Source organism: Nansenia antarctica (genome assembly GCF_963989245.1).
Source record: "Nansenia antarctica genome assembly, chromosome: 1".
Taxonomy (NCBI): domain Eukaryota; kingdom Metazoa; phylum Chordata; class Actinopteri; order Argentiniformes; family Microstomatidae; genus Nansenia; species Nansenia antarctica.
Window position 1 is genome coordinate 442,962 of NC_137674.1, and position 25,481 is coordinate 468,442.

At 45.2% G+C, this 25,481-nt stretch overlaps 1 protein-coding gene across 1 annotated transcript in view; it reads left to right on the plus strand.

Moving 5' to 3' along the window:
• The window catches only part of arid4b (AT-rich interaction domain 4B), a 51,945-nt gene extending 49,916 nt beyond the window's left edge, over window positions 1-2,029 (plus strand). The window contains exons 16-18 of the mRNA XM_080548577.1: window positions 312-539; window positions 1,089-1,235; window positions 1,872-2,029. Coding sequence (XP_080404703.1) covers window positions 312-539; window positions 1,089-1,235; window positions 1,872-2,023 — 527 coding nt within the window. The 3' untranslated portion in view covers window positions 2,024-2,029. The remainder of the gene's footprint in view (window positions 1-311; window positions 540-1,088; window positions 1,236-1,871) is intronic.
• The last annotated feature ends 23,452 nt before the right edge of the window (window positions 2,030-25,481 follow it).

Sequence of the window (25,481 nt, forward strand, 5' to 3'; positions counted from 1 at the left end):
GTAGATTCATTCTTACAGTTGGTAATTGCTTGTGCTTGGAGTTGCCGGAGGGAAAATTACCTGTTATATATTTTTATTTAATTATATTATAAAAATTACCTGTTATATATTTTTATTAATTATAATATAATTACATTTTAATTATAAATACAATTAATTAACTAATGCAATTAACTTCAATGGATAATAGGGACTCTAATTGAAATGTACAATGCTGCCATATTAAGCCTTGTGAGACTGTGATGTTTTGAGTTGAATAAATGAGTTGAAAGGTGTCAGATTGTCCCTCACCACCATCTCTGGACTCTCAGCCCACAGCAGTGATAGTGAGGACCAGTCTGTTGGCGAGGGCACTGCTAAATCACCCGCATCCAAGACCAATACACCCAACATGAAGACTGCCATTTTGCCCAAGTGTCCCGGGCGAACCCCCCCGTCAAGCCATAAGTACCACAAGCAGGGGGGGGACACAGACCACCGTCACCACCGCGAGCACCACGGCCGCATGCCACGGATCTACAAGTGGAGCTTTCAGATGTGTGAGTGTTCCGGAACTAACTAGCTTTCAGATGTGTGAGTGTTCCGGAACTAACTCCGATTTAACACTAGAACAGCCTTGCCTTTTTTTACCTGCTAAAAGAGCCGCCTCGGGGGTCAAATCCCTCTTTACAATGCTAAGCTGCTATTTACACACAACGACCACTAGTTGGCGCGTCTTGTAAATTAGCCTGCTTTCTTTCTACACAGAAAAACTGCAAAATAACTTTATATTAGCTTATCCTGGTGTGGTTTTTTAAATGTAAGGATACTGGGTGGTAGAACGCACATATCTAGGAGAAGTCATGAAAGGAGGGTCCTGAAATTTGATTGAGTGCAAAGGTATGAAAAAAAGTTTTACTCACATAGTCCCATGACCCCACCCGTGGCGCTTCTGGTGTTAAACAGAGACAACGGAGCTTTGAGAGCCAATCTCATTTACTATCCAATTTAGTTTCCCCCAAAAATAGGTAGTTATTGGTGTGGCCTACTTGGTGTAACCCATTCCTTAGAGGCCTACCTTTCAAATGTACTTTTATTCTTAAATCTAGCGGACCTGGAGAAGATGAACAGTCTGGAGAGGATATCGTTCCTTCAGGAGAAGCTACAGGACATCCGGAACCACTACCTCTCCCTGAAGTCTGAGGTGGCCTCCATCGACCGCCGGCGGAAACGCATGAAGAAAAAAGAGCGAGAAAGTAAGTCACCTGTCAGTCATGAAAGAGGCCCTGGGGTGCCCCTCCCCCTCATTGAAGACAGGGTTGCCAGATAGGATTGACAATTTCCAGCCTAACCACAGTCTAAAAACCACCAAAAACCACCAGCCCAAAACCTATATTGTCAGAAAACCGCTAATTACTATTGGGCAGGTGCCCATCTCCTGCCCCCTAAACTGTATGTCTGTTGCCGCCGGGGGGTAGTGGTGGTCTGGGGGGTAGTGAGTTGGACTTGTGATCAGAAGGTTGTGAGTTCAAATCCCGCCTGAAGCCACACCACTACTAGTGTGCCCTTGGGTAAGGCACTTAGCCCTCAGTTACTCCAGGGGGAATGTCCCTGTAATTCGTAATTGTAAGTCGCTTTGGATAAAAGCGTCTGCTAAATGGCAAAATTAATAAAAAATTCAATGATGTTTGTGAAATAAAATAAAAACCCGCCCCATCTGGCAACCCTGATTGAAGACAGAGAAACCCTTTTTGTTTCCCTGGTCTTATAGATCTATAGATAGACCCGATGACCTACATCTAGTTTCCCTTGGATACGGCATATACGTAGGTCTGTGGCACATGAAATCAAGGACTGTTCTGAATACCGTTGTTGTTGTTTCAACTCCGCAGGTACGGTCGCTGCTTCGTCATCGTCCTCCTCTTCCTCTTCCTCCTCGCCGTCCTCGAGCTCGCTAACGGCAGCTGTCATGCTGACGCTGGCCGACCCTCCCGTGTCCTCCTCCTCCTCTCAGAACTCTGGGGTGTCGGTGGAGTGCAGGTGACAGGATGTCCCGGGAGCTGCCGCATCACTGAGCACTTAACCAGCACCCTGGCAAAGACCACCCCTGTCCCCCTGCCAACCGGACAGACTCAAACTCAACCTACATATACTGTAAACAGGGGCACAAAACCAGACCAGAGACAAAAACTAAAACAAGCACTATTTTCTATTGACAACTGTTTTCCTTGGCAAGCTAATTGCACTTAAGTGCACTTTTATGAAGATTGAGGAGGGGGGGGGGGAGAATACTACAACAAAAAGTACAAAATGTTTTCATTTTCTTTTTTTCTTTTTTTTCCATCCCTCAATTGATGATGATCATTTTACAAGAAGAATTGTGTTCTTCAAGCAATAATTCTTTCCATCTTATAGGGTTGTGTATGCAGTAACCCTAACCCTAACCCTTCTCTGTTCTGTCCTCGTTCCCCTGCTATGTTGCGCTGGCTAGCTACTTGTCATAGGGAATTCAGAAGGTGCACATTCAATGTAACCTTGTCGTGTTTCTGTCCGCCTTTATTTCTAAGGCTAATAGCCCCTCACGAGAGCAGTGGCTCGACCTCACGGTTCTCTTATAGTAATGGCGCGCTGTAAGCCACTCAGCGGGTTGGCTGGTGAGTAACCTCGCCCCCCACCCCCCCAAGGCTATTAAGCAAAAAAGCGAAATGTATTAGCCTGGGATAACACGACTGAAACCTGGGCTTCCTACGTGGGGAAGTTAGCCTGGGATAACACGACTGAAACCTGGGCTTCCTACGTGGGGAAGTTACTGAGGTAAAGCATTTGATTCACACGACTGAAAAGGTGCGGCTTCGGAATCAGAAACGAGTCGTGTGCAAGCAATCGGGCGGGGGGGGGGGGGGGGAGATGATTGATATGAGGTCAATTAAATTAGCCATTTCCAATCTTCGTATTGGGTAAAACAAAGGCCATGTTTGACTTGTTGGTCCAACAAGACCCATCCGAGTATATTGGCCAGAAGGTGTTGGTGAACGAGATTAGCTGGTAAAGAGTTAGTGTTACTGTAACCAAGGTGATACACTGACAGCCACGAAGCAGATGACATTTGAAAGATACTGTAGTGCCTTGTTGTTCTTTTCCGGGGCACTTATAAGACAAATCAGCACTTTCCCCTCTACTCAAGAGTCTGACTGTGTTGATCCCTGATTCTCAAAAAACAGAAGGTCTTTGAAATTGATGTCTCACTAACACAAACGACTTGAGGTGAACAGTGAACGAATGAGAGGCAGGACAGAGGTTGATGGTTTTTATCAGCTTATGGTGTTTTTGATATCAAACTTATAATATGATTGTAGAGGTTAATGTGGTGGAAAGAAAAGCTTTCTGACAGCCAGGATCAAATGTAATCTACTACTGAATATACCCATACCGTGTGGGTAAAGGTCAGCAGTTACTATGTGCAATGTTAGAGATGACAGGTTTAATCACGCCTAAATGAAGATGTTTCATCTTTTTAAAATTGTTCAGCTTTTTAAAAACGCTCATGGTCTTTTGTTTATTATTTTTTTCTCTCTCTCTCTCTGTTTTAATCACACATTCAGATGGTTTATATATACTCCACATCAGAGTTTTATTATATCTGACAGAGCACCGATATCTGCAGCTGGATTTTATAGACAGCATGTGGTCAAGAAAGAGAATAAATGTAAATGTACAGTCACATGTTTGCGATGGGTTCCTCCTAGACTGTTGAGATTTAAATTATTGTCTGATAAAGGTACTTTAAGGTGTGCCCTTTGGTTACCCCTCTCAGCCATTTTTATTTATCACGAATGATGATTCAGCTCACCAATGGGACCTGTGTACATACAATCTACTGATGCCTCTGGACACATCTTCAGTGATGTTCCTGGAATCACCGGGTGCTTCGGGTCTTTCAACATCATACACCCTCCTGCAGGTTGACCCATCTGGGGCTGATCAACATCATATACCCTCCTGCAGGTGACCCAGCTGGGGCTGATCATCATATACCATCCTGCAGGTTGACCCATCTGGGGCTGATCAGACCCCAACCTGTGTCCAGATGGCTAGCTACTTCTGACTCCAAGGCTCTCCTCTCCTTTTGAGCCACAGCCATCCTGAAGAAGCCCTCTCTGCCGCATTGGTGTTACTGCAGATGGCTCTCCTCTTCCTCTCTCGATGCCCAAATATCTGAAGGCTCTGGCTAAATAACGGGCTGCGAATCCCCTGCATCCAACCGTCACTGGGAGACACCTCTCTCTCCATTCAGCCTGCTCACAGACACAAATCAGTTGCAAGGCTCGACATTAAGGCTTGTCCACTTGTCCAGGACAATTACATTTTATTTCCGGACAAGTTGACTTCCTCGTGCAGTTGTCCGACAGACAAGTAAAAACAAAAAAACAAATCAATAATATATCTGCAAAAAAAGTAATTCCTCCTTCAGTTGTCCGGAAAAGATAAAAATGTATTAGCTAGCTACGCCGCGCCTCATTTTCGCTGCCCATGGCAGCAGCGTAGCTGGTATCAGAAATACTGAAATGCTATTGCGTGCGTGACTGTTATTAACCCCCACTACCTGCAAAAGTGCCAACATCCTTGACCGTGAAGTTTCCTTGTGGTGAGAGAAATCGACAACGTTACTCAAGCCAGCAAGCAAGATGTTCCTTCAAGCACCTAAAACTGGCCAGGTGTCAGGAAAAGCGGGGAAACGTAAAATGTCTTCGGACAAAACACCGGCACTAAAAACGTTGTATTTGGACAAGTAACTTGAGCTCTCGGACAAGCACCTGAAAAAACTTAATGTCAAGCCCTGATTTGGTTGATGAAAAAAGTGTTTTTAGACAACCTATAGCTCCTAGCTAGTTGCTTGCTTGCCTGCATCTATCTGCTAGCGATGTCTTCCTCTCTCTTTCTGTAAGAAGTGGTGACAAGATAAGGCTCTAGAAAAACGGGTCTGTAAACTGTTTTGGTTTGGAATATTAAGCTTCCACAGTACACTTAATAGTAATTTCCTCCGTACTTGGAGAGCTTCCTTTCAAAGGCCTCTTCCGAGCGATCTTCCCATGGGGACTGTCAGCTCCAGCTGCACAGCTAGCTTGGTGGACTCAGGACACACAAGGACAATGTCTGGTCGCAGGGTGGTGGCCTGCAATATAGTTGGGGGGGAACTTCAGATGCCATTCGAGGTCCACCAACAGCTGCCAGTCCCTTGCACAGGTCAGAAGGCTTGCAGATCTTCTTGCAGATCTTCTTTTGGCGGGTTTTGGCTGCTCCCCAGCTCTGACAACGGAGACTTCCTGCTTGTAGGGTCGGGACCGCTTTGCCCACTCAACTCCTCTGCTGATGGCTTCAGCGATCAGGTCTTCAGGACCTGATCGTGCCTCTCATCGGTACCGTCCCTCTCCAAGTGCCTTTGTGCAGCAGCTGAGGATGTGCTCCAGTGTTCCTCACTTGGAGCACATAGTGGGCATGCTGGTGACTCTGCCTTGTTGAATGCCATGTTGATACATCCAGGCTTTAAACTTCCCAGGTAGGCCAGACTTCCGACTCAGTACAGGTCGACTGGATTGGATGCTGTGTCCCTCAGAGAGCTGCCAAAAAATCTTACCGAAACTCTTGACTGGTTGACTCTCTGTAATGGTTGGGATGGTTGGGGCGGCGTCCGATGTAGAACCGGAACTTGTCCTCCACCTTCTCTTTCTTCAGTACCATAGATCTTGATTATTTGGCTGGTTTGAAACACATTCGCGCCCACTCCACCAGCTTTTCAAGCCCCTGCAGAATCCACCAGGCCCCAGGCTGCCACTGACTCTGTGGTGACTGTGAGGTCATCCATGGATGTCCTGACTGTCTCACTGTCCTGACTGTCTGGTTGCCGTTGAGCAGAATGCATTCTGGGCCCTCTGCACTCCGCTACAGCAGACTTAGTGAGTGTGTTCATGGCTAGGGAGAACAGCGTCAGTGTCCAGGCAGCAGGAGTTTTGGGACAGTTCTTGAAGTACACTTTGTACTGTTTGTCCTGTTGCGTTTGCCGTAGCTGTTTTTCCGGGTTCAGAGCACGCTGGCGTCCGTGTTGTGACTGCCGCTTCTGTTTCCCTGTCCTGTCTTTTTGTGTCCTGTCCTAAAAGTGTCTATGGTTTCTTGTTTTCGGCGTCTACCTTGTTCTGTGTGCCCGTCTTCCCCGGAGGTCTCCGCTTTTTGTTTTTCTTGTTTTCTTTTCCAGGTATTTTTTCGCTTTGTTTTGTTTGATTTTTTCGCCGACCTCCGCTGCTTTCCCCCCCGCCATCTCCCGCCTCTCACTGCCTCCACCACCGGACTACAGTACGCACCGCCTCCACTACCGGACTACAGTGCTCACCGCCTCCACTGCCGGACTGCAGTGCTCACCGCCTCATCGTTCCTGTCCCCCGGCTCTGTGTTGCTGACCGACCCGCTGCGCGCCGCTCTCAGACATCGCTAGCCTGGCCGTGCTGTGCTGCTGCCCTCGTCCCGGGAGGTGGCCACCGCTCCCTCCCCGGTTCGGGGGTTGCCATCTCCGCAGGTGAGTGTCAGTCCTTCCCAACCTTCACTCACTACTGCGGGATTTGGTCGCTGGCATGGCACGGTTGGGCTGGCCGGCCGCGCGGGTTCGGTCCCAGGCTGGCAATGCAGATGACAACGGCAACGGCGGCACCGCGCTGTCGCCATGCTTCGTTTTGCCCTGGACTCCCGGCCATCTCCCCTGCCCTTCTCTCGTCTCACCTATGCTGCCACTGACCTACACTCACTGAACCACAACCATCGCCTCACTGCTGCTGCTGCCACCGCCGCCACCAAGGCAGGCATTCTCCGCCGCCGCCGCTACATCCATCGAGGCTCCCAGCAACATCGACACCGGACTCTACACCACCCCCCCCCCCTCCCCGTTCGCTGACTCTGTGTTCCATGTTACTTGTTTTTGTGTTTCCCATATCCCCTATATTGTCAGCGTCTTTGAGCCTCGGAAAAGCGCTATATAAATTCAATAAATTATTATTATTATTATTATTATTACGAGGTGCTGCTTTGGTCCTGGACCGGAGCTTGCTTTGCGGATGACTTCCTCTCTGACTTCCTTTAGCTGCAGCTCTGACATGTCGAACTGCTGTTGCACTCTCCCAACTCTTGCTCTCTTATCAGGGTTGCTGTATGTCTGCTTCAGATGTTGGTCTATGCCTTCCTGTGAAGGAAGCAGGCCAGTTTGCCCACTGCGCTTCTGCCCCAGCAACGTGAAGGGGTTGGCCCGTAGGCAGATAAAGCCCTTGACGCCGCCTCTGATGCCACTCTGCTCGGCTGCTCGGAGGACCCTGATCTCCTTTCGTAGGATGCAGGATCAGCTGGGCCAAGACAAAGCGTTCCACTTTTCCTGCCTCCTTGTACTGGGGGACTTAAGCGCTTTCATCTCCTGCCTGATGTCGTGGATCCTCACCACTCTCTCCGTTCTTTGAGTAAAGGTGTTTCTGGAGCCTTTCTTTTCTCCTCTTCTCCGTTCAACCGTTCAGCTGCGATGCTGACAATGACCTCATTTCTTATTATAAACTCCCCCACAATCACCCCCTACCAAAAAAAGAAAAAGAACATGTTTCAATTCTGTCTGACACATACTGCGGCCAGGGAAATGGGAATGATATTGTAAATGTGCATTAATAACAAAGTGATGTATGTGTATACCATGAAGACATCTCCACTGTTTGTATAGACTCCCCCCACTGTAGATAACCTGAAGGTTTGGTTTGGCACTTGTATGTAATTGTAGGCCTTTGTTATACATTTGTATATTGAGAAGAGTGTTTTGAGTCAAGCTATTTAATATCTTGCACTGTTAATAACGTGTACTTTTCCTGTACAGACAGTTGTACTGTTTTAACTGTAGTTTCAGTGTAAATACTGAGGGTTTAAAAGCATGTCCGTTTTGCCCCTCTATTCTCATGCTTGTCCCCGTGGGGACGAGGATTACTTGGTTTCATTTGTTATTTAGTTTTATTGTCCTGAAGTTTTTTTTCTAGACCGGTTGTTTGCTTTTGTTTCTTTTCTTTTTTTTCTTTTACTTTTTTTTCTGTTAGCTTGTACTTGTATCAGAAGCATTTTGTGGTTTTTTGAAGGTTATTAGTATTTTCCGACCTGTGCATAGACTATAAAGTTGTATGGACCTTTATGGACAAAGATATGGGTAAGAAAGAGTAAGAGAGAAAGATGAAGCTTATTAAAAAAAAAAAAAGCTCTATAGTATTTATTAGGCATCAGAGGATGGTCATTGTGTAATTTATTGTACAAATGTAAGCAAAAAAGAAGCCTCTGATTTAAATAAATGCCATAGTTTGTGAATTGAATTGTCAGTGTTTGTGTCTTGAACATTATTGTGTATGAATGTTGCCTGATGCCTTCCCAGCTCATAGCAAGTCCCGCCCTAGTTGACTTTGTGGCGTTCCTCATGCTTCTTTTGGGGAAATGTTGTAAGGGATGGTATCAGAGTGCATTATGGTATAGGTTCTAAGACCAAGGTAAGTGAATGAGAAATGCACAGCAAATGGTCCTCCTAGCGACTTTTGTAAAGAAAAAGCTTGACAACGAACGAACTGATTCTAGGTCAGTTGAAATCAAACAGACGAGGTTTCAGATGTGAAATCAAACAGACGAGGTTTCAGTGAAATCAAACAGACGAGGTTTCAGTAGAGATGTTCATCTTTTAGTTGAGGTATTTGGTATTTGTGTACATATTGGTTTGACCATTTAGACATATCAACAGTTGTTATAGTCCCACTATTTCAGGGCACCAGAAGTAATGGGAAATTAGCTTGATGTGTTTGACGGCCAAGTCATGTGTGATCCTGAAACCAGGAAGGATGCTGGATGAATCTTATAATCATCCAGAACAGATGAAACAAGGACGGATGCTGGATGAATCTTATAATCATCCAGAACAGAGGAGGGTCTCTACTCTACTCTACGCTACTCTACTCTATAGACTTATCTATAGAGGGTCTTGGTTATTTCAGCTTTGTCTTCATCATACGTAGGGACCTGAGGAATTCTTGACAGTTTTTTCTCTTGTCGTCGTCCCCCAGGTTCAACAGGATGACACAGTACACAGATGACATAGTACACTCTCAAACCATGATTTGATACACGAGTTGCAGTCCCATAATACTCAAAGAAAATACTAGAATGCATATCAACTTATTAAATATAACAATGTTCATAGGAGGATTCTAATCATATAAGCAAGTTCAAACTAAATGCTGAGGACAACAATTCCCTTGATGCCATTAGGTGCCATGTCTGACACAGATGTGGTGCGTTGTCTGACACAGATGTGGTGCGTTGGCTGATCAAGTGATGTTGTTTGAACCCTTTACACCACTGCATTCACTTGTCTGCTTTATGACTGAAGAAGGTCTATGACAAAAGCTTGCAATAAACAAAAAGAGTTTCCACAGATTTGAGTGTGCGGATGCAGCTTTTTTGCACTCTATTTGATACTCTTCAGCTCCAGCATCTCAGCTAAGTCTGATCACGGATGAACGGTAGTATTTTCACTCTAACCCCTAGGTGTGAATGAGGATTTCGACATGAGTGCTCTGTTATGAATAAATTACTTTAGACACTATTATGTTCAATGCTATATGATGGCTACTGCCAGATGTCTGCATGTTGTAGCATTTCTCTATAGTTCTGTTATGTGTGTATATTATAAATTATATTGTAAATATTTGATGTATTTTGGTGTTTCTTGTCTCATGAACACTAGTGTGTATGTTGTTGTAGTCCACTAAGTCTAGGACTACAATTCCCTTGATGCCACTAGGTGCAATATCTGACACAGGTGTTGTGTATTGGCTAATCAAGTGTTTAAACCCTCTATACCACTGCAATTAACTACTATTTGAGTGTGCGGATGCTGCTTTTTTGCACTCTAAAGTAAAAGCTGTGAAAATATGTTGCAAAGTCTGCAGTATGGAGACGCATGCAGCGCCGCTTTGTGGGTAATCTTTGAATAACATGTTGATAATGTGACAGGTCAGGTGGTCACTCATCCAGGGCCTTAATACGGACTGTCAACTGTTCATCAATAGTTGTTACTGGTGAGGTTATTCGTCCTGTTGACTTTGAGAAACCTGCACACTGTTTAATGCCTTTCCCCTCTCCTACTGTTCAGGGTGTGGTCAGTGCTCAGAGTTTGGCAGAAGATGACATTGAGTGAAACGGTCCAAAGCGTTGAAGAAAAATGACAACATTGCTACTTGTAACATCTGTAAAGTTCTCGTTTCAGGTAAGGGTGGAAACACCAGCAATATGTTAAAACATCTTTCGACGCAACATGGGCTAAACTTATGGGAATGTCATGTCACCTAAACGTATGGGAATGTCATGTGTTTGTGTTTGACACTTCTGCGCACGTGCCGCTGCTGCTTCTCCAGGGAACAACACGTCTGATCAGACCTGCTGATGCTGCAAGAAGGAGAACGAAGCGTTATGGAGAGAAGCCGCGGTGGTATATAATATCGTGGTTAGGGTTGAGTACCGATACCACCGAAACGGTACTTAAATCGGTACTTTTGATAATAATAAAAAAAATCTATATAGAAATCCAGGAATTTTCACATCAGTGGCGGGGTGGTCACTGACGCGATGTTCCGAGTGCACGCCATTAATGCAGAGCAGCGATGTTTTATACGCACAAGCCATTATTGACATGAATAGAGATGTTACTCACCACCATGTAGGCCTATCCTTTATGTTGAAAAGCTTACAGCAAAAGCAAAAAGACATGTCCCGTTTTTGAGAGTTTTTTCCCCATTTGGTAGTTTTCGGAGAAATAAAGTTTAACTAAAGTTTCTGTTCTCATTATTTTTAGGATAACTAAATCCAGGTTTCATCTTTGGGGGACCTCTTCTAATGATCACATCTGTAACTGTAGAGTCCATATGTACCAGCCAATTACCAGGATCATCATACATGACATATCTGACACTGTAGGCTCGTCTTGCGTTAAATCACCTGTAGCTGCGTCCATGTCCATGTCACTCTCAGCCCTGCTGCTGCTGCTCTGAGTAGCTCCATCTTCCGCCTCCGTATCCTCTACTTCGCCACTCCTGACCATCATCACCTGGGGCTGGGCAGCCCCGCTGCTGCCGGTGTAGCTGTTGTCCTCCTCCACCTCCGAGACATCATCTTTGCCTCTCAGGGGGGGCTGTGCCGCGCTACTACTAGCATTGCTAGTGCTAGCAGTAACGTTAGCTTCTTCGGTGCTAACGGGAGCCTCCCTATTTTTTAGAAATTGTTCGAACGAACCTCTAAGCGAGGCCCTGAAGCCTTCCTTTCTTTTACACCGCGTTCCAAATTATTATGCAAATGATATTGTTCTCAGATTTTCCTAAATAGTCGATGCAAATGACAATCAGTATAATTTTCAAGTCATCGTTTGGCCACTAGCAACAGCAAGCCATTGTGAGACGAAGAGCTGCGACACAAAGACTGTGCTAGTCTGTGCTAGCTGGGCTCAATGCGCTCTTCTTGTTCCGCGGCGGAGGACAGAGGAGAGAGACGCTCCTGCTAGGAGCTGGACGGATGGAAAGTGGAGAGTGATTTTTATGTTTTATTTTTTCGGGGGTTGGTTGATAAACATTTGACATTTTCTGCAGAAGGGAGAAAGTGAGAGATCGCGGACCGTCGGGGATTGTCCAGCCAGACGTTTTGGGGGTCTCGGCTATAACGGATATATTTCTTACGCAAACATTTACTGGGATTTACTACCGACGTGTGCGATGTGGAGAATACAAGTGGTGTTGTGGTTCACTTTCTCTGTGCTGCTGTCCTTGTCTGGAGGGGAGATGAAAGCCCGGAGCTGCAGCGAGGTTAGACAGGCTTACACGACCAAAGGCTTCAGTCGGCGACGACCCCCCCTCCCCCCTCCCTCCCCCACCCGGCGACGACCCCCCCTCCCCCACCACCCGGAGACTTTGATTGATTGATTGAAAACTTTATTAGAAGATTTGCAGAAGTAGGTACATGAAAGTACATATTACATACAAGGTCATCTAACAGGATAAAAACCCAAGAAAGCCACTGGCTTATTTCAATTGGGGTCCTTGATCTCTCTACCGAAACCGTGGAACAATGGACAACCCCCCCCATCCCCCAATCCTCACCCCCCTACCTGGTCTACACTCTGAGCAAACGCAATGTTATTATGTCGCCCCCCCCCCTCCCCCCCGCCTAAATCTACTGGTGTTTTTGTACCCCCCCCCCCACCATGACCACACACTGTACATACTTGTTGTTTTGTTGTTTTGTACATATTATATGTCTGTCCCCCTGCCCGAACTACCCACTGTACATACTTTTTGTTTTGTCCCCCGCCCCCACCTGTGGTGTATGTCCCCACCTGTCCTACCCGCTGTACATACCTTATGTTTTGTTGTATTGTTCTTCCCATGTTGGATGTATGTTTATCTTGTAGATAGTACTAGTTATTTGTCTGTATTATCTTGTAGATAGTACTAGTTTTTTGTCTGTCTTACATGTAACGATTAATTGAGTATCAAGGACCCCAATTGAAATAAGCCAGTGGCTTTCTTGGGTTTTTATCCTGTTAGTTGACCTTGTATGTAATATGTACTTTCATGTACCTACTTCTGCAAATCTTCTAATAAAGTTTTCAATCAATCAATCAATCAACCGTTAGAGTATAATTCAAATTTTATTGAACAAACCTCCCAATGATAACAGTATTTTTTTTTTTAAATAGAAAACTCAAAATGCACTGTTCCAAATTATTATGCACAACAGAGTTTCAAAACATTTTATAGCTTGTAAAGAACTAAACATGGTAATTTGATGAATTTAGGGTTAGGAGGTCATATTAGGAGGTCATATTTACTGAAATCAAAAGCTATTTCAAACAAAAACATCTTAACAGGTCAAGTTACATGTTAACATAGGACCCCTTCTTTGATATCACCTCCACAATTCTTGCATCCATTGAACTTGTGAGTTTTTGGACAGTTTCTGCTTGAATTTCTTTGCAGGATGCCAGAATAGCCTCCCAGAGCTGCTGTTTTGATGTGAACTGCCTCCCACCCTCATATATATTTTGCTTGAGGATCCTCCAAAGGTTCTCAATACAGGGTTGAGGTCAGGGGAAAATGGGGGCCACACCATGAGTTTCTCTCCTTTTATGCCTATAGCAGCCAATGACACAGAGGTATTCTTTGCAGCATGACATGGTGCATTATCATGCATGAAGATGATTTAGCTACGGAAGGCACGGTTCTTCTTTTTGTACCACGGAAGAAAGTGGTCAGTCAGAAACTCTACATACTTTGCCGAGGTCATTTTCACACCTTCAGGGACCTTAAAAGGGCCTACCAGCTCTCTCCCCATGATTCCGGCCCAAAACATGACTCCGCCACCTCCTTGCTGACGTCGCAGCCTTGTTGGGACATGGTGGCCATCCACCAACCATCCACTACTCCATCCATCTGGACCATCCAGGGTTGCACGGCACTCATCAGTAAACAAGACTGTTTGGAAATTAGTCTTCATGTATTTCTGAGCCCACTGTCATGCTGCAAAGAATACCTCTGTGTCATTGGCTGCTATGACAACAAAATTTCCCCATTGGGGACAATAAAGGTTTTCAATCAATCAATCAATCAATCAATAGGCATAAAAGGAGAGAAACTCATGGTGTGGCCCCCATTTCCCCCTGACCTCAACCCTATTGAGAACCTTTGGAGCATCCTCAAGCAAAATATATATGAGGGTGGGAGGCAGTTCACATCAAAACAGCAGCTCTGGGAGGCTATTCTGGCATCCTGCAAAGAAATTCAAGCAGAAACTGTCCAAAAACTCACAAGTTCAATGGATGCAAGAATTGTGAAGGTGATATCAAAGAAGGGGTCCTATGTTAACATGTAACTTGACCTGTTAAGATGTTTTTGTTTGAAATAGCTTTTGATTTCAGTAAATATGACCTCCTAATATGACCTCCTAACCCTAAATTCATCAAATTACAATTTTTAGTTCTTTACAACCTATAAAATGTTTTGAAACTCTGTTGTGCATAATAATTTGGAACAGTGCATTTTGAGTTTTTTATTTAAAAAGAAAATACTGTTATCATTCAGATTGTGAGGTTTGTTCAATAAAATTTGAATTATACTCTAACGGTTGATGACTTGAAAATTATACTGATTGTCATTTGCATCGACTATTTAGGAAAATCTGAGAAAAATATCATTTGCATAATAATTTGGAACGCAGTGTATTTTTATTTATTTTTTCAGCACCCGATTCAAATGTTCTTCCTCGGTCTCGTTCCCTCGGCATTTTGTACGTTGCACTAAGCAGTCACTATGCACAACAAGTGTCAACGCGCGCCCAAAATTCACGTTTCACGTAAGGTGTCATAGGGGGAAATTAAATTTTTTAATATAAAGACTGTTGCTAAGAATCTCCCTGTCCTCACAGTCTACAGGTATGCTAGATTTTAGATGTATGATTGACTATGAGTATCACATGTGTGAACATTTAGAAATGTATTAAAGGCAAAAATAATAATATGGTCCCTTGCCTGGCGCTTTGGAGGGCCTCGCCAGCCAGTTTTTTATTTTATTTTTTTTACCCTGCCTCACGCGAGGCCCTGCAAAGCGCGAGGCCCTGTGCCACCGCCCCAGCTAGCCCCCCCTTAAAGCGGCCCTGACTGACAAATCCGCCCAAGACACACACACACACACACACACACACAGTGAAAGATAATCAGCTCATTGAATATGAAGTACACAAGAGTATACACAGAACCGGGAACGCGCATACAGCACTGAACAACATCCGTAGAATATAAACTTGTGACTGACAGTCACATACACACACATACACACACACACACACACACACACTGAAAGATTATCAGCTCATCAATATGAAGTAGGCCTACATGAGAGTACACGCACAAAACGGGCTAATTAACTGTTTACACAAGATAAAATCACGGTGTGACAGTCAGATGGAGCATTCGGTAAACAACAACAGCAAGGTAATGCATCAGCTGAGTTAAAGAAAACCAACTTTTACCTTCGATGACACCGACATGAGCCCTGTTTTCCCATACCTCCGCCGTTCTGTTCGTGGTGATTTTAGATTATTTTTGCCCCGCGCATATTGCCCTGTAATTAGACCATACGACCACAGCTTCCGTGTGTCTCTTATTGTCCAAATGTTCCCTGATTTTTAGCTGCATGTTTTTCCAGCATGTAAATCCGTTGTCAATAAAAATTCGACTCCAATTCTTTCCCCCTGCCAATAAAACGTTGTTAAAGTGATGGAGAGACGCAAAGGAGAGGGATTTCCTGAAATCCATATTTCCCGCTAAATTCAGACCAATCACAAAACTGTTTTGCAAGCGCGTTGCCTCGCACTTGTCGGATTACATGCACTGAGTGCGGTTGCATGATGTAACGTCCGTTTCGGACACCAGGGGGCGAGAGAGGAACCGAAACGAGGCACCGAAATCTCTGTTGCAATTCGGTTCGGTAGGTACCGAATGTAAAGGTTTTCGGTACCCAACCCTAATCGTGGTATATCGTGGATATTGGCACAGCTAGCGGGGTCGTTAGGCCCGACGCGAAGCGTTTATACGAAAGACAAGACAAACTTTTAATTCATGTATTTTAATGGAACTAAGTTTTATTGTAAGTCTATTCTTTATCGGTTGCTAAGCAACGGTAAGAATGTAACTTCGATAACGGTAATATATACAAACGCGGAGTAATATGAAAAGATGTGTCAACATTCCATTTAGCCACAGCTGGAACGCAAACTGACCAATAGAGACATTGGACCGGATCTATCCGCTGTATAATATGTATTGAACATACTAGTATAGTATATATATAACAGTATATATATATAGTATAGTATATATGTGTATATTTTAAGTCAAGATGGGATGGGGAAGGAGAAGAGAGCTTCTCTTGGTTGTTCTATATTGATGTTTTTTTAATTTATTATTGTTTTATAAGATGTCAGAGAAATCAAAGCGGAAATCATATTAGTTTTGTATTCCAATCCTGCAAGTTATTCTGCACGTCATGGAATTAAATGTTGAGAAAATGTTGGTTGAGTTTGAGTTTGTCTTGACCGGATAGCCAGTAGATGGCAGTAGCAATGCATGGGAAAAACATGAATTATCTGACCTGCTTGTATCTGCACAAATCAGTGGGAATGTAATTAATTGTGTTTTAGTATTAACATATACTGTTTATATCAATTGCCATAATGTTTTGAACACAAAGAGATTATTCATCCTCATTTAAGTGTCGTATGTATTATTCCCTGATCAGCAGTCACACCTTAGTGCATCTTCCACAGAAACTTTTATAGATCTTGCTAATGCTCCTTTTATATGCATAGGCTATGTTGAAAGTCCACCTACACAGATCTTTGTGTAGATGAGGTTTTAATTATAGCCTGCTGACTCTGCTCCTCTACTGTACCAGTGTGGTGACTCTTGTCTGCACTTAATTAGTCTTACTCATTGACATATCGTAATCCTGACATGGTTAGCATAGCTGTGGTTTTCCAGATTGATTACATTACAGAGAATTCGTAGCATTCTGCAATGTGCAGTGTTGGGAGTAGAGAGTGGTGTGGTGACCCGCACGCACGCCCAGGTATGGGCAGGGTTCAGGACCACGGACAGCGGGCCTTCCAGCACCGTGGACAGTGCCCATGCCAACAGAGAGGCAGGGCGATCGGAGGGAGAGACACTAACACTAGAGCAGCCATGGGTGCGGTCATTTGACCAAGTGAGTAAAAAAATGTTTATATCTTTGCACTCGATCAAGTTTCAGGACCCTCCTTTCATGACTTTTCCTAGATATGTGCGTTCTACCGCCCAGTATCCTTACATTTTCAGGCTAAGCTGGTATAAAGCTATTTTGCAGTGTTTCTGCGTAGGAGGCAGGCTAATTTACAAGATGCGCCAACTAGTGGTCTTTGTGTGTAAGTAGCAGCTTCCCATTATAAAGACTATGGTCATTTGAGGGGGGGGGGGGGGGCACATTAAAAATCTTGCTTAGGGCCACAAAGGTCCTTCAGTCGGCCCTGTTTGCGAGGCATCCTTTATTGAACACGCCCAGTGAGGCTGAACTTCCTACCTGGGGTTGTGCTTACGTACCTGGTCCTGGTAACCGTGGTAACCACAAGAGTAAGAAAGAACATTTTATTTATTGTCACCACTCAGTGAGAGGTAACAACAATATATTTAATATGTATAAATATATTTACAAATGACATGAAAGATTGTAATAGTGCATTGAAATAATCAGACCCGTTACATAGCCAATGTAGAAGAGAAAAAACAGCAACAACATTAAGGACTACAATTGTGAGAAGAAGCTTGGTGAATAAAATGGTCATATTACATAAATGTCCCATAACATTATCAAGTGAACCATAAGGCAGACATTTAAAAATATCGGAGTTGTCTAAGTGGGTCTGTGGTGTTGATTAGGGTAGCTGAGATGTTAACCTTCTGTCTACTTAGCGATGCACAGAGCTCTGTCAGGAAGCTGTGTAAAGAACAGGGTATTATTGAGTGGAAAATTGCATGTAGGAGGGAGTCGCTCGGCTATGTGGTTGAAAGAGTGCCTGTTGGAAGACAAATAGAGATTTAATTATTTTTATCCCAGTATGCAGCTGTTTTTTATGAGCTTTGGCAGGGGAAGTCTGGCACTGGGAGCTGCCAGGAGGACCAGAGCTGGAAAATACTTTTTCTACAGTAGGAATGAACGACGAGAAATTGAGCGGGGGCCCAGAAATGTCTCATGAAACTTAAACAGTAGACAGTGTTCATTTTCCATGAACTCATGCACTCATTCCAAAGCTTTTTATTCAATACTCTATTGAACTCTACTCTACTCAACACTTTTTTTTCTTTTTCTTTTCCTTCCCTCATTTAGTGGAAAGTAGAGGTATGTAAGTAGAGAACTGCTGGCGGTTTGTGTGTGTGCAGAAGAAGTGAATCGTTGTTAAATCTGTCCTCTGGGAAGACAGAGAAGAAGAATAACACTGACTGTTTTCGCGGTCGGGGCTGGAACTCTCACCCGATGCTGGCGCTGGGTTTGGACGGGGGTTGTAGAGGCCCGTGCCAGGGCCCCAGAGTCAGTGTGTACGGCTGCCCTGTTTCTCTGGTAAATAAACATCCTGCCGTCTCTCTCTCTGCAGCTGCTGTGCTCAGGCCTCACAGACACACACACACATATACACACACACACATACATACACACACACACACACACACACACTCACCTCGTCAAATGTCGGGGTTACTGAAGGATAGAAAGATACCACCCCCGCCTGCTTGTCCACAGGAGCCTAGAAAGACCTGCGCCTCTCGTAAACTGTCACTAGTAAACAGATTAAAAATAGGCGTTAGTGTGTGAGGAAGGGATTTAATGTAGTATGGATCTAAACATGGCTGATGATGGTATCTGACTGGCATTTTTAGTGACAGGAAATCTTCATTTTTCATTTCTTCATCAATCATTTTGATCTTTTCTAATGCTAATTACGTTTTGGATATAGCATAGCAATTTAGTTTGGATATTTCATCAGGCTGTGATTTGCTAAATAAATAAAATAAAGCAGTCCCGTTCTGTTATACGAGAAATTGTGAGAAATGTGTATATCTTGTTAATACAAATTGAGTTATTTTGCTTGAAAGTCAATCTTGCACCAACAAAACCCTGCAAATCAGCTGTTGTCTGTGGAATCACAGGACAAGTCTGTGTGGTAGTAGTGTGTGTTTGTGTATATGTGTGATGTTTGCCACCGTACTTTCAGTAGGGGTCACTGTTGCTCCAGAGAGTGTGTTGCTCCAGAGAGTGTGTGTGTGTCCACCCTGTCCTCAGAGTTCCAGTGAACGGTAATTGAATGGAGTTACAAACATAGACCTCGTTCCAGTGAGAGGCAGTAACAATAGAAATGCTACAAAGCAGAATATACTGGAGAGAGAGAGAGGTGTGTGTTTTTAAACATATTCTTATTTGGTCTCATGCGGGCTATGATGACAGATGACCCCTCTTCCATTAGAAGTGATTCACTGCAGAGGGTGGAAATAATAAATTGTGGGATGCAATGGGATGCCATGGATACCAGCGTGAGAGCAAGGCACTCATGAGCAAGCCACTCTGCAGAATAAACATCCCTAGTATGATCAGGCTACCATTTTCTCCTCCTCTCAGCTCTTCTCTTAATTTGCATGCCATTCATAGAATGCCTATTGCAGATCATCAAACGTAGTACTGGGAATAATCACTATAGCTCATTGTCAACAACCCATTACTGAAACCCAGTAAGCTAATTTCCAACAAACCTAATTACCACACTGCGTCATTAATAGCCGGCTGTTTTGAATGTCAAATCTTCAAGACTTTAGCCTTGAAGTATTTTGGGATTTAAAGTGATTATCAAAACCCCTTGGAGCCAACGGGGATAATGTCTGTGAGGGTAGCGAAAAAACATCTCTGCAATTCATGCCGACATATTTGAGTATCAGGACTGGGGCTTCTGGGCTTCTGGGTCTGGAGCTGAAACCCGTGGTTCATAAATAGACTCGTAGCCTGGAGCCACCAGAGACAAATCAGATAACACACTGATATCCTGGAGCGCACAGAGGCCCCTCCCTCCGCACCCATTTATTGGAACCTGTTGTTGTTCTCCCTCTCTCTCTCTCCTGCCCTATGCTCAAAGTCACAATGCCGGAGCCCTGTTGCTGATGCCAGCAGGGCGGGTTTGGTGCCAAGGGGAGACTGGCTACTCTGCAGAGTACTGTGCGTTGTCATGGAGACGACAGGCCACCGGGGGAAATATGAGACGAGAGCGCTCAGCCTCAAAGGCTGTGTGTGTGTGTGTGTGTGTGCGTGTGTGTGTGTGTGTGAGGCTGTGTGTGTGTGTGTGTGTGTGTGAGGCTGTGTGTGTGTGTGTGTGAGGCTGTGTGTGTGTGTGTGTGTGTGTGTGTGTGTGTGTGTGTGTGTGTGAGGCTGTGTGTGTGTGTGTGTGTGTGTGAGGCTGTGTGTGTGTGTGTGTGTGAGGCTGTGTGTGTGTGTGTGTGTGTGAGGCTGTGTGTGTGTGTGTGTGTGTGAGGCTGTGTGTGTGTGTGTGTGAGGCTGTGTGTGTGTGTGTGTGTGTGTGTGTGTGAGGCTGTGTGTGTGTGTGTGTGTGTGTGTGTGTGTGTGTGAGGCTGTGTGCCAAACGGGCGATAATAATGGATGGTATTTCCTGCAGTAGCAGCAGCAATAGCAGAGAATAGCCAGAGCGATTAAATTACTCAAGTCTCAAGCTCTCTCTCTGTGTCATTCGCGAATAAGCGAAACAAAACAATAAAAGGATATTAAAAAATTAAATCAAATTAACAAGGCGACGACGTCCTAAAACTAAAAGCAGTACTGTACATGCTCGGAGTAGCAACAACATCCACACGGAGGATGACCCATTTCTCCGTCTCAAAGCTTTGAGTGAGGATGGATTTGGAAAACGGGGGAGAAAACAAGCGGCAAGTGGAGCTCGTCACGTGAATCTAAAGCAGGCTACAAATCCTGGCAGATTTCCGCTCCTCCTCCCTGTTTTTTTCCATCCTGCTCCCCCCTGTCATTCTGCCTACATCCTCGTCTGCATTCACCCCCCCCCTCCCCTCCCCTCACCCCCCCCCCTACCCCTCCCCTCACCCCCCCCCCCCTCCCCTCCCCTCACCCCCCCCCTCCCCTCCCCTCATCCCCCTCTCCCGTATATAGTAGTCCCAGCCGGTCTACTCAGGTCTTTTGTTTACATTCCCTGAAGGTGCTAGCTAGCTGCAGGGTGGGGGGTTAGCCAGCCAGCCAGCCCCCCCCCCCCCACCCCACACCCACCCACCCACCCACCCACCCACCCACCCACAGTGACTGGCTCTCTCTCTAATGTCCACCCTGGCCCCACTCAGATGGGGCCAGTCACACACACACAGCCTCTCACACACACACCTCGACACCAGAACACAGATTAGGATTTAAACTCAGAAGAAAACTCAAAAACAAATGTCATCCTAAACCCTTAAGCGGTGGACACATGAACTGTGATGGTGTTGTTGTTATGTTGGGTGACAGTTATATCTTTTTCCTGTTTTTTTTTTAGCTTCATCACTTCATAGAAAACTATCTTCCGCGTAGGGTGACACACAAACAGTAAAAAAAAAAAAATGTAAAGACCGAAACTGCAGAGATGAAACACAGCTGAGCTTTTGTTCCCACCCTGTCATCTGTCATCAGCGTTATCTGTGGAATCTATCTAGGCTGAAAACGAAAAGCGCAGAGATGCCAGGAAAGGGTTAAGTAAGCCGTCTGTGTGTGTGGCGTTTTCTTTTTTTATATTCTTTTTTTAAAGCTGCCTTCCTGTCTCACGGGCTGGCTGCACTGTGCAGGCAGCACAGCTCGGCTTTGAAAAATCATGAGACAGAGTCAGTCAGTCAGTCAGGGTTGTTTTGCATACCGTCGGTCTCCTGCATTGACTTGTAGCAAATCCTAGCTTTCAGGAGGGAAAGAGGGAGGGAGGGAGAGGGAGGCATGTCACAGGGGATTAATAGGAGGTTCCAGGCCTCACAGAGTTTACCATTGTCACGGCCCAACCCCACACTGTATTTTTATCCCAGTGAGGGAGAGAGGGAGGGAGGGAGGGAGGGAGGCGGGGGGGAAGAGAGAGAGAGAGCGGGTGGGAGGGTCACTATGTGCGTGTGTATGTCAACGCAGATGGAGCGGCGCAGGGGGTGGGGAGGGGGGGGGGGGTTATGCTGTGGTGTTATTTGTCTCTGCTGTGATTCTCTTGAGTTGAGCTGAGGGGAGGAGGAGGAGGAGAGGGTAGGAGGAGGAGAGGAAGAGTGTAAATAATGTATTTGGAGCGATGAGGAGGAGCTGGAATCGTTGACCATGCACAGAACAGGACAGGGTGAGGAGGGGGGGAGGGGGGAGGGGAGGGCAGCCATGCTGCTGAACAGGAAACGGGAGGCCAGAGAGAGGGGGAGGCAGAGAGAGAGAGGGGGAGGCAGAGAGAGAGAGGGGGAGGCAGAGAGAGAGAGGGGGAGGCAGAGAGAGAGAGGGGGAGGCAGAGAGAGAGAGGGGGGGAGGGAGGCAGGAGCAGCAGGGGAAGGGAAGGGCGGGTGAGGTTCTAGTAACAGCGCCGTTTTAGAAATCCAAGTACTCTAGGTCATCCATTCAGTGTCTAGACTTCAGGACCTCGCAGGGTAATTCATACTACGTTGTATCACCCTCCTGGGCATAATGTGTTTATCTCATTTTCAATGTTGTTTATTAGTCCTGCTGTGGATGTTGTTGCAATCCCTCGTTTAGTAGATAACCGTATTTGCACATTCTCTTTGAATGAATGAATGAATGAATGAATGAATGGTCTTTATGGTCTTTATTGAGTTCTTTGTGCAGACCTGCTGTAGTGTGTGGTGATAGGTCATATCATAGTCTCATATTGCAGGTTATCAAGGTGGATAAGTGAAAGTCAGCCGTACCAACAGACATACAATAGACCTACAGTTTAATCTTGCCTGACTCCTCCCTCTACAAAATGTTTGTTAATTTTCCACCACTGGTATTCACAATTCACCTGTAATAAGATCACTGATTTCTGTCACATTTCTCTCATGTCTCTTCCTGTCTTTCTGTACCTCGCCTACCAACACGCTCCGGTTACAGTGGTGGAAAATAGAAGAAAGAAAAATGCTTCATGGTCCCAAAATCTGAGCCACTGACTCAACTCATCTCCTCTAGCTATTCAGCCTCTGAATGGCCAGTGGCCATTCACAACCAGAAGCATGTGTGTGTGTGTGTGTATAAATGGTAAATGGACTGCACTTATAGAGCGCCTTATTCCAAAGCACTTTACAATGGCGTCTCATTCACACATTCACACACCAATGGCGGCAAGCTACCATGCAAGGGGCCGGCCCGCTCATTGGGAGCAATTTGGAGTTCAGCGTCTCGCCCAAGGATGCCTCGACACGTGGCCGGGCGGGGATCGGACCGCCAACCTTGCAATCATTAGACGCCGGCTCTACCTCCTGAGCCACAGCCGCCGCCTGTGTGTGTAAACATCTGTGTGTGCAGTTCCTCCTACAAAAGTTATGCCGACATAAGGCCTTTAATAAGTAAGGATCATGCATTCGTGGAATGAGTAACACAGCTAACCGTGTGGGTAGCGCCCCCCCCCTGCAATATTCTTCTGTTGGTATTCACTCTCATGTAGTCACACAGACAAACACCTTACGTTGCAGTATAAGGCCCCATCGCCATGGCGATACTTTGCAACCCTGAATAACATTTGAATATAACAGACTCGTAAGATGATTAATTAATAAGTTATCGGATGCAACGTCTGATCTCCAGGTGACTCTGATGGAGTGGTTGACAGCTTCTGAAATTGAAAGAAGCACATCAGCGTACCTTGGGTACTGTGAGCACAGTGTGTTCCTGTTAATTATAAATGCATGGAATAATTAACAAACAACTTCATTACCAGGTCATTACACGTCGGGTCATTTAAATTCTTCTCAGCGGGACGGCAGGGAAGCAGATACAGAGCATGGCAATCTCTGCCCGTGTCTCCCGATAAAGACAAACACAAAATAAAGCCTCTTACAGCTTCTGAATGAATGAATGAATGAATGAATGAATGAATGAATGATGAATGACAGCTCAGAGAGGTTGGACTTATGAATGACAGCTCAGAGAGGTTGGACTTTATCTTGTGGTGGGAGACACACTGAAATGTTAGCCAAGTAAAGAACCTGAGAGCCTGAGACTCTTATGAAGTCATATGAGGCGTGTATCTGAGAGAGGGAAAAAGAGAAAGAGAGAGAAAGAGAGAACAGCCACCCCCTTCCCTCCTCCCTCCTTCCTCTCTCCTCCCTACCTCTTGAGGGACTGCTTGTTGACATCTATTACAAGGTTTCCCAGAACCGAGAGACTCGGGAAAGAAGGGTAATGTTGCAATTCCCTGAGAGATAACATTAAAATGTCAGAGTGCCTCAGCTGACATCATCCATTGAGCACTACATTTTCCATATACATATACAGTACCAGTCAAAAGTTTGGACACGCCTTCACATTCAACGGTTTTCTTTATTTTGTATTATTTTCTACGTTGCAAATTAATACTGAAGACATCAAACTATGAAAGAACACATATGGAATTGTGTAGTAAACAAAAAAAGTGTTAAACAAAGCAGAATATGTTTTATATTCTAGATTCTTCAAAGTAACCAACCTTTAGCTTTGATGATTGCTTTGCACACTCTTGGCATTCTCTCTGTGTGTGTGTGTGTGTGTGTGTGTGTGTGTGTGTGTGTGTGTGTCTCTGTGTCTCTGTGTGTGTGTCTCTGTGTCTCTGTGTGTGTGTGTGTGTGTGTGTGTGTCTCTGTGTCTCTGTGTGTGTGTGTCAGTGGAAAAGGAAAGTGTTAACACCGCCCGGCATTCTCTTCTCTAGACTGCGTGGGAGAGAACCACTAAAAACACAAAAGGTGGCTTTTTTCCCTCTCTCAACTTTCCTTCTTAGAAATGGTAGCTCCCCCTCCCATCTCTGGCTGCAGGCCCTGTTTAGGCCTACAGCCCACAGCTACAGACCGGGATAGGGGGGTTAACTACAGACCGGGATAGGGGGGTTACACACACACACACACACACACTCACACACACACACACACACACACACACACTCTCACACACACACACACACACACACACACACACACACACACACACACATAGGGGGGTTATCATCAAAGCTTGTCTTCCCTTGCAGCTATGAACGCCCTGCTCGAGGGAGCGACGTTTTGAACAGGCTATATGTGTCGTGTTGCATATTTTCTCCCTCCTTTTAAGCTACGGTTGATGCTAATTCATCTTGTCTCTACCCCCCTTCCTCCCCCACATGCACACACACACACACACACACACACACACACCCCTCATTCATCCGCCCGACCTCTTCTTAACTCCAACCACATGTGGACTTGGCTCTCTCTTCAGAGAGCATGAGTTAAAATGGCCAGTTGCTGATTGGGGATTATATATATATAGCTTCTGTTGAAATACGGATGTTTCTCTGTGTTGTTTGTTGTTGTGTCATCATATCTTCCTGCATATGTACATTTGATGATTTAGCATCAAGGGGAGAAAACTTGGCAGTTTTTGTAGTATTGCAACCATGAGAGCGGGGAGGTTTAAATCATGAGAGTGGGGAGGTTTAAACCATGAGAGTGGGGAGGTTTAAACCATGAGAGTGGGGAGGTTTAAACCATGAGAGTGGGGAGGTTTAAACCATGAGAGTGGGGAGGTTTAAACCATGAGAGTGGGGAGGTTTAAATGCCAATAATGAATGTTTGAAGGGTAGAGAAGGAAGCCGTGGATTGGAACCAG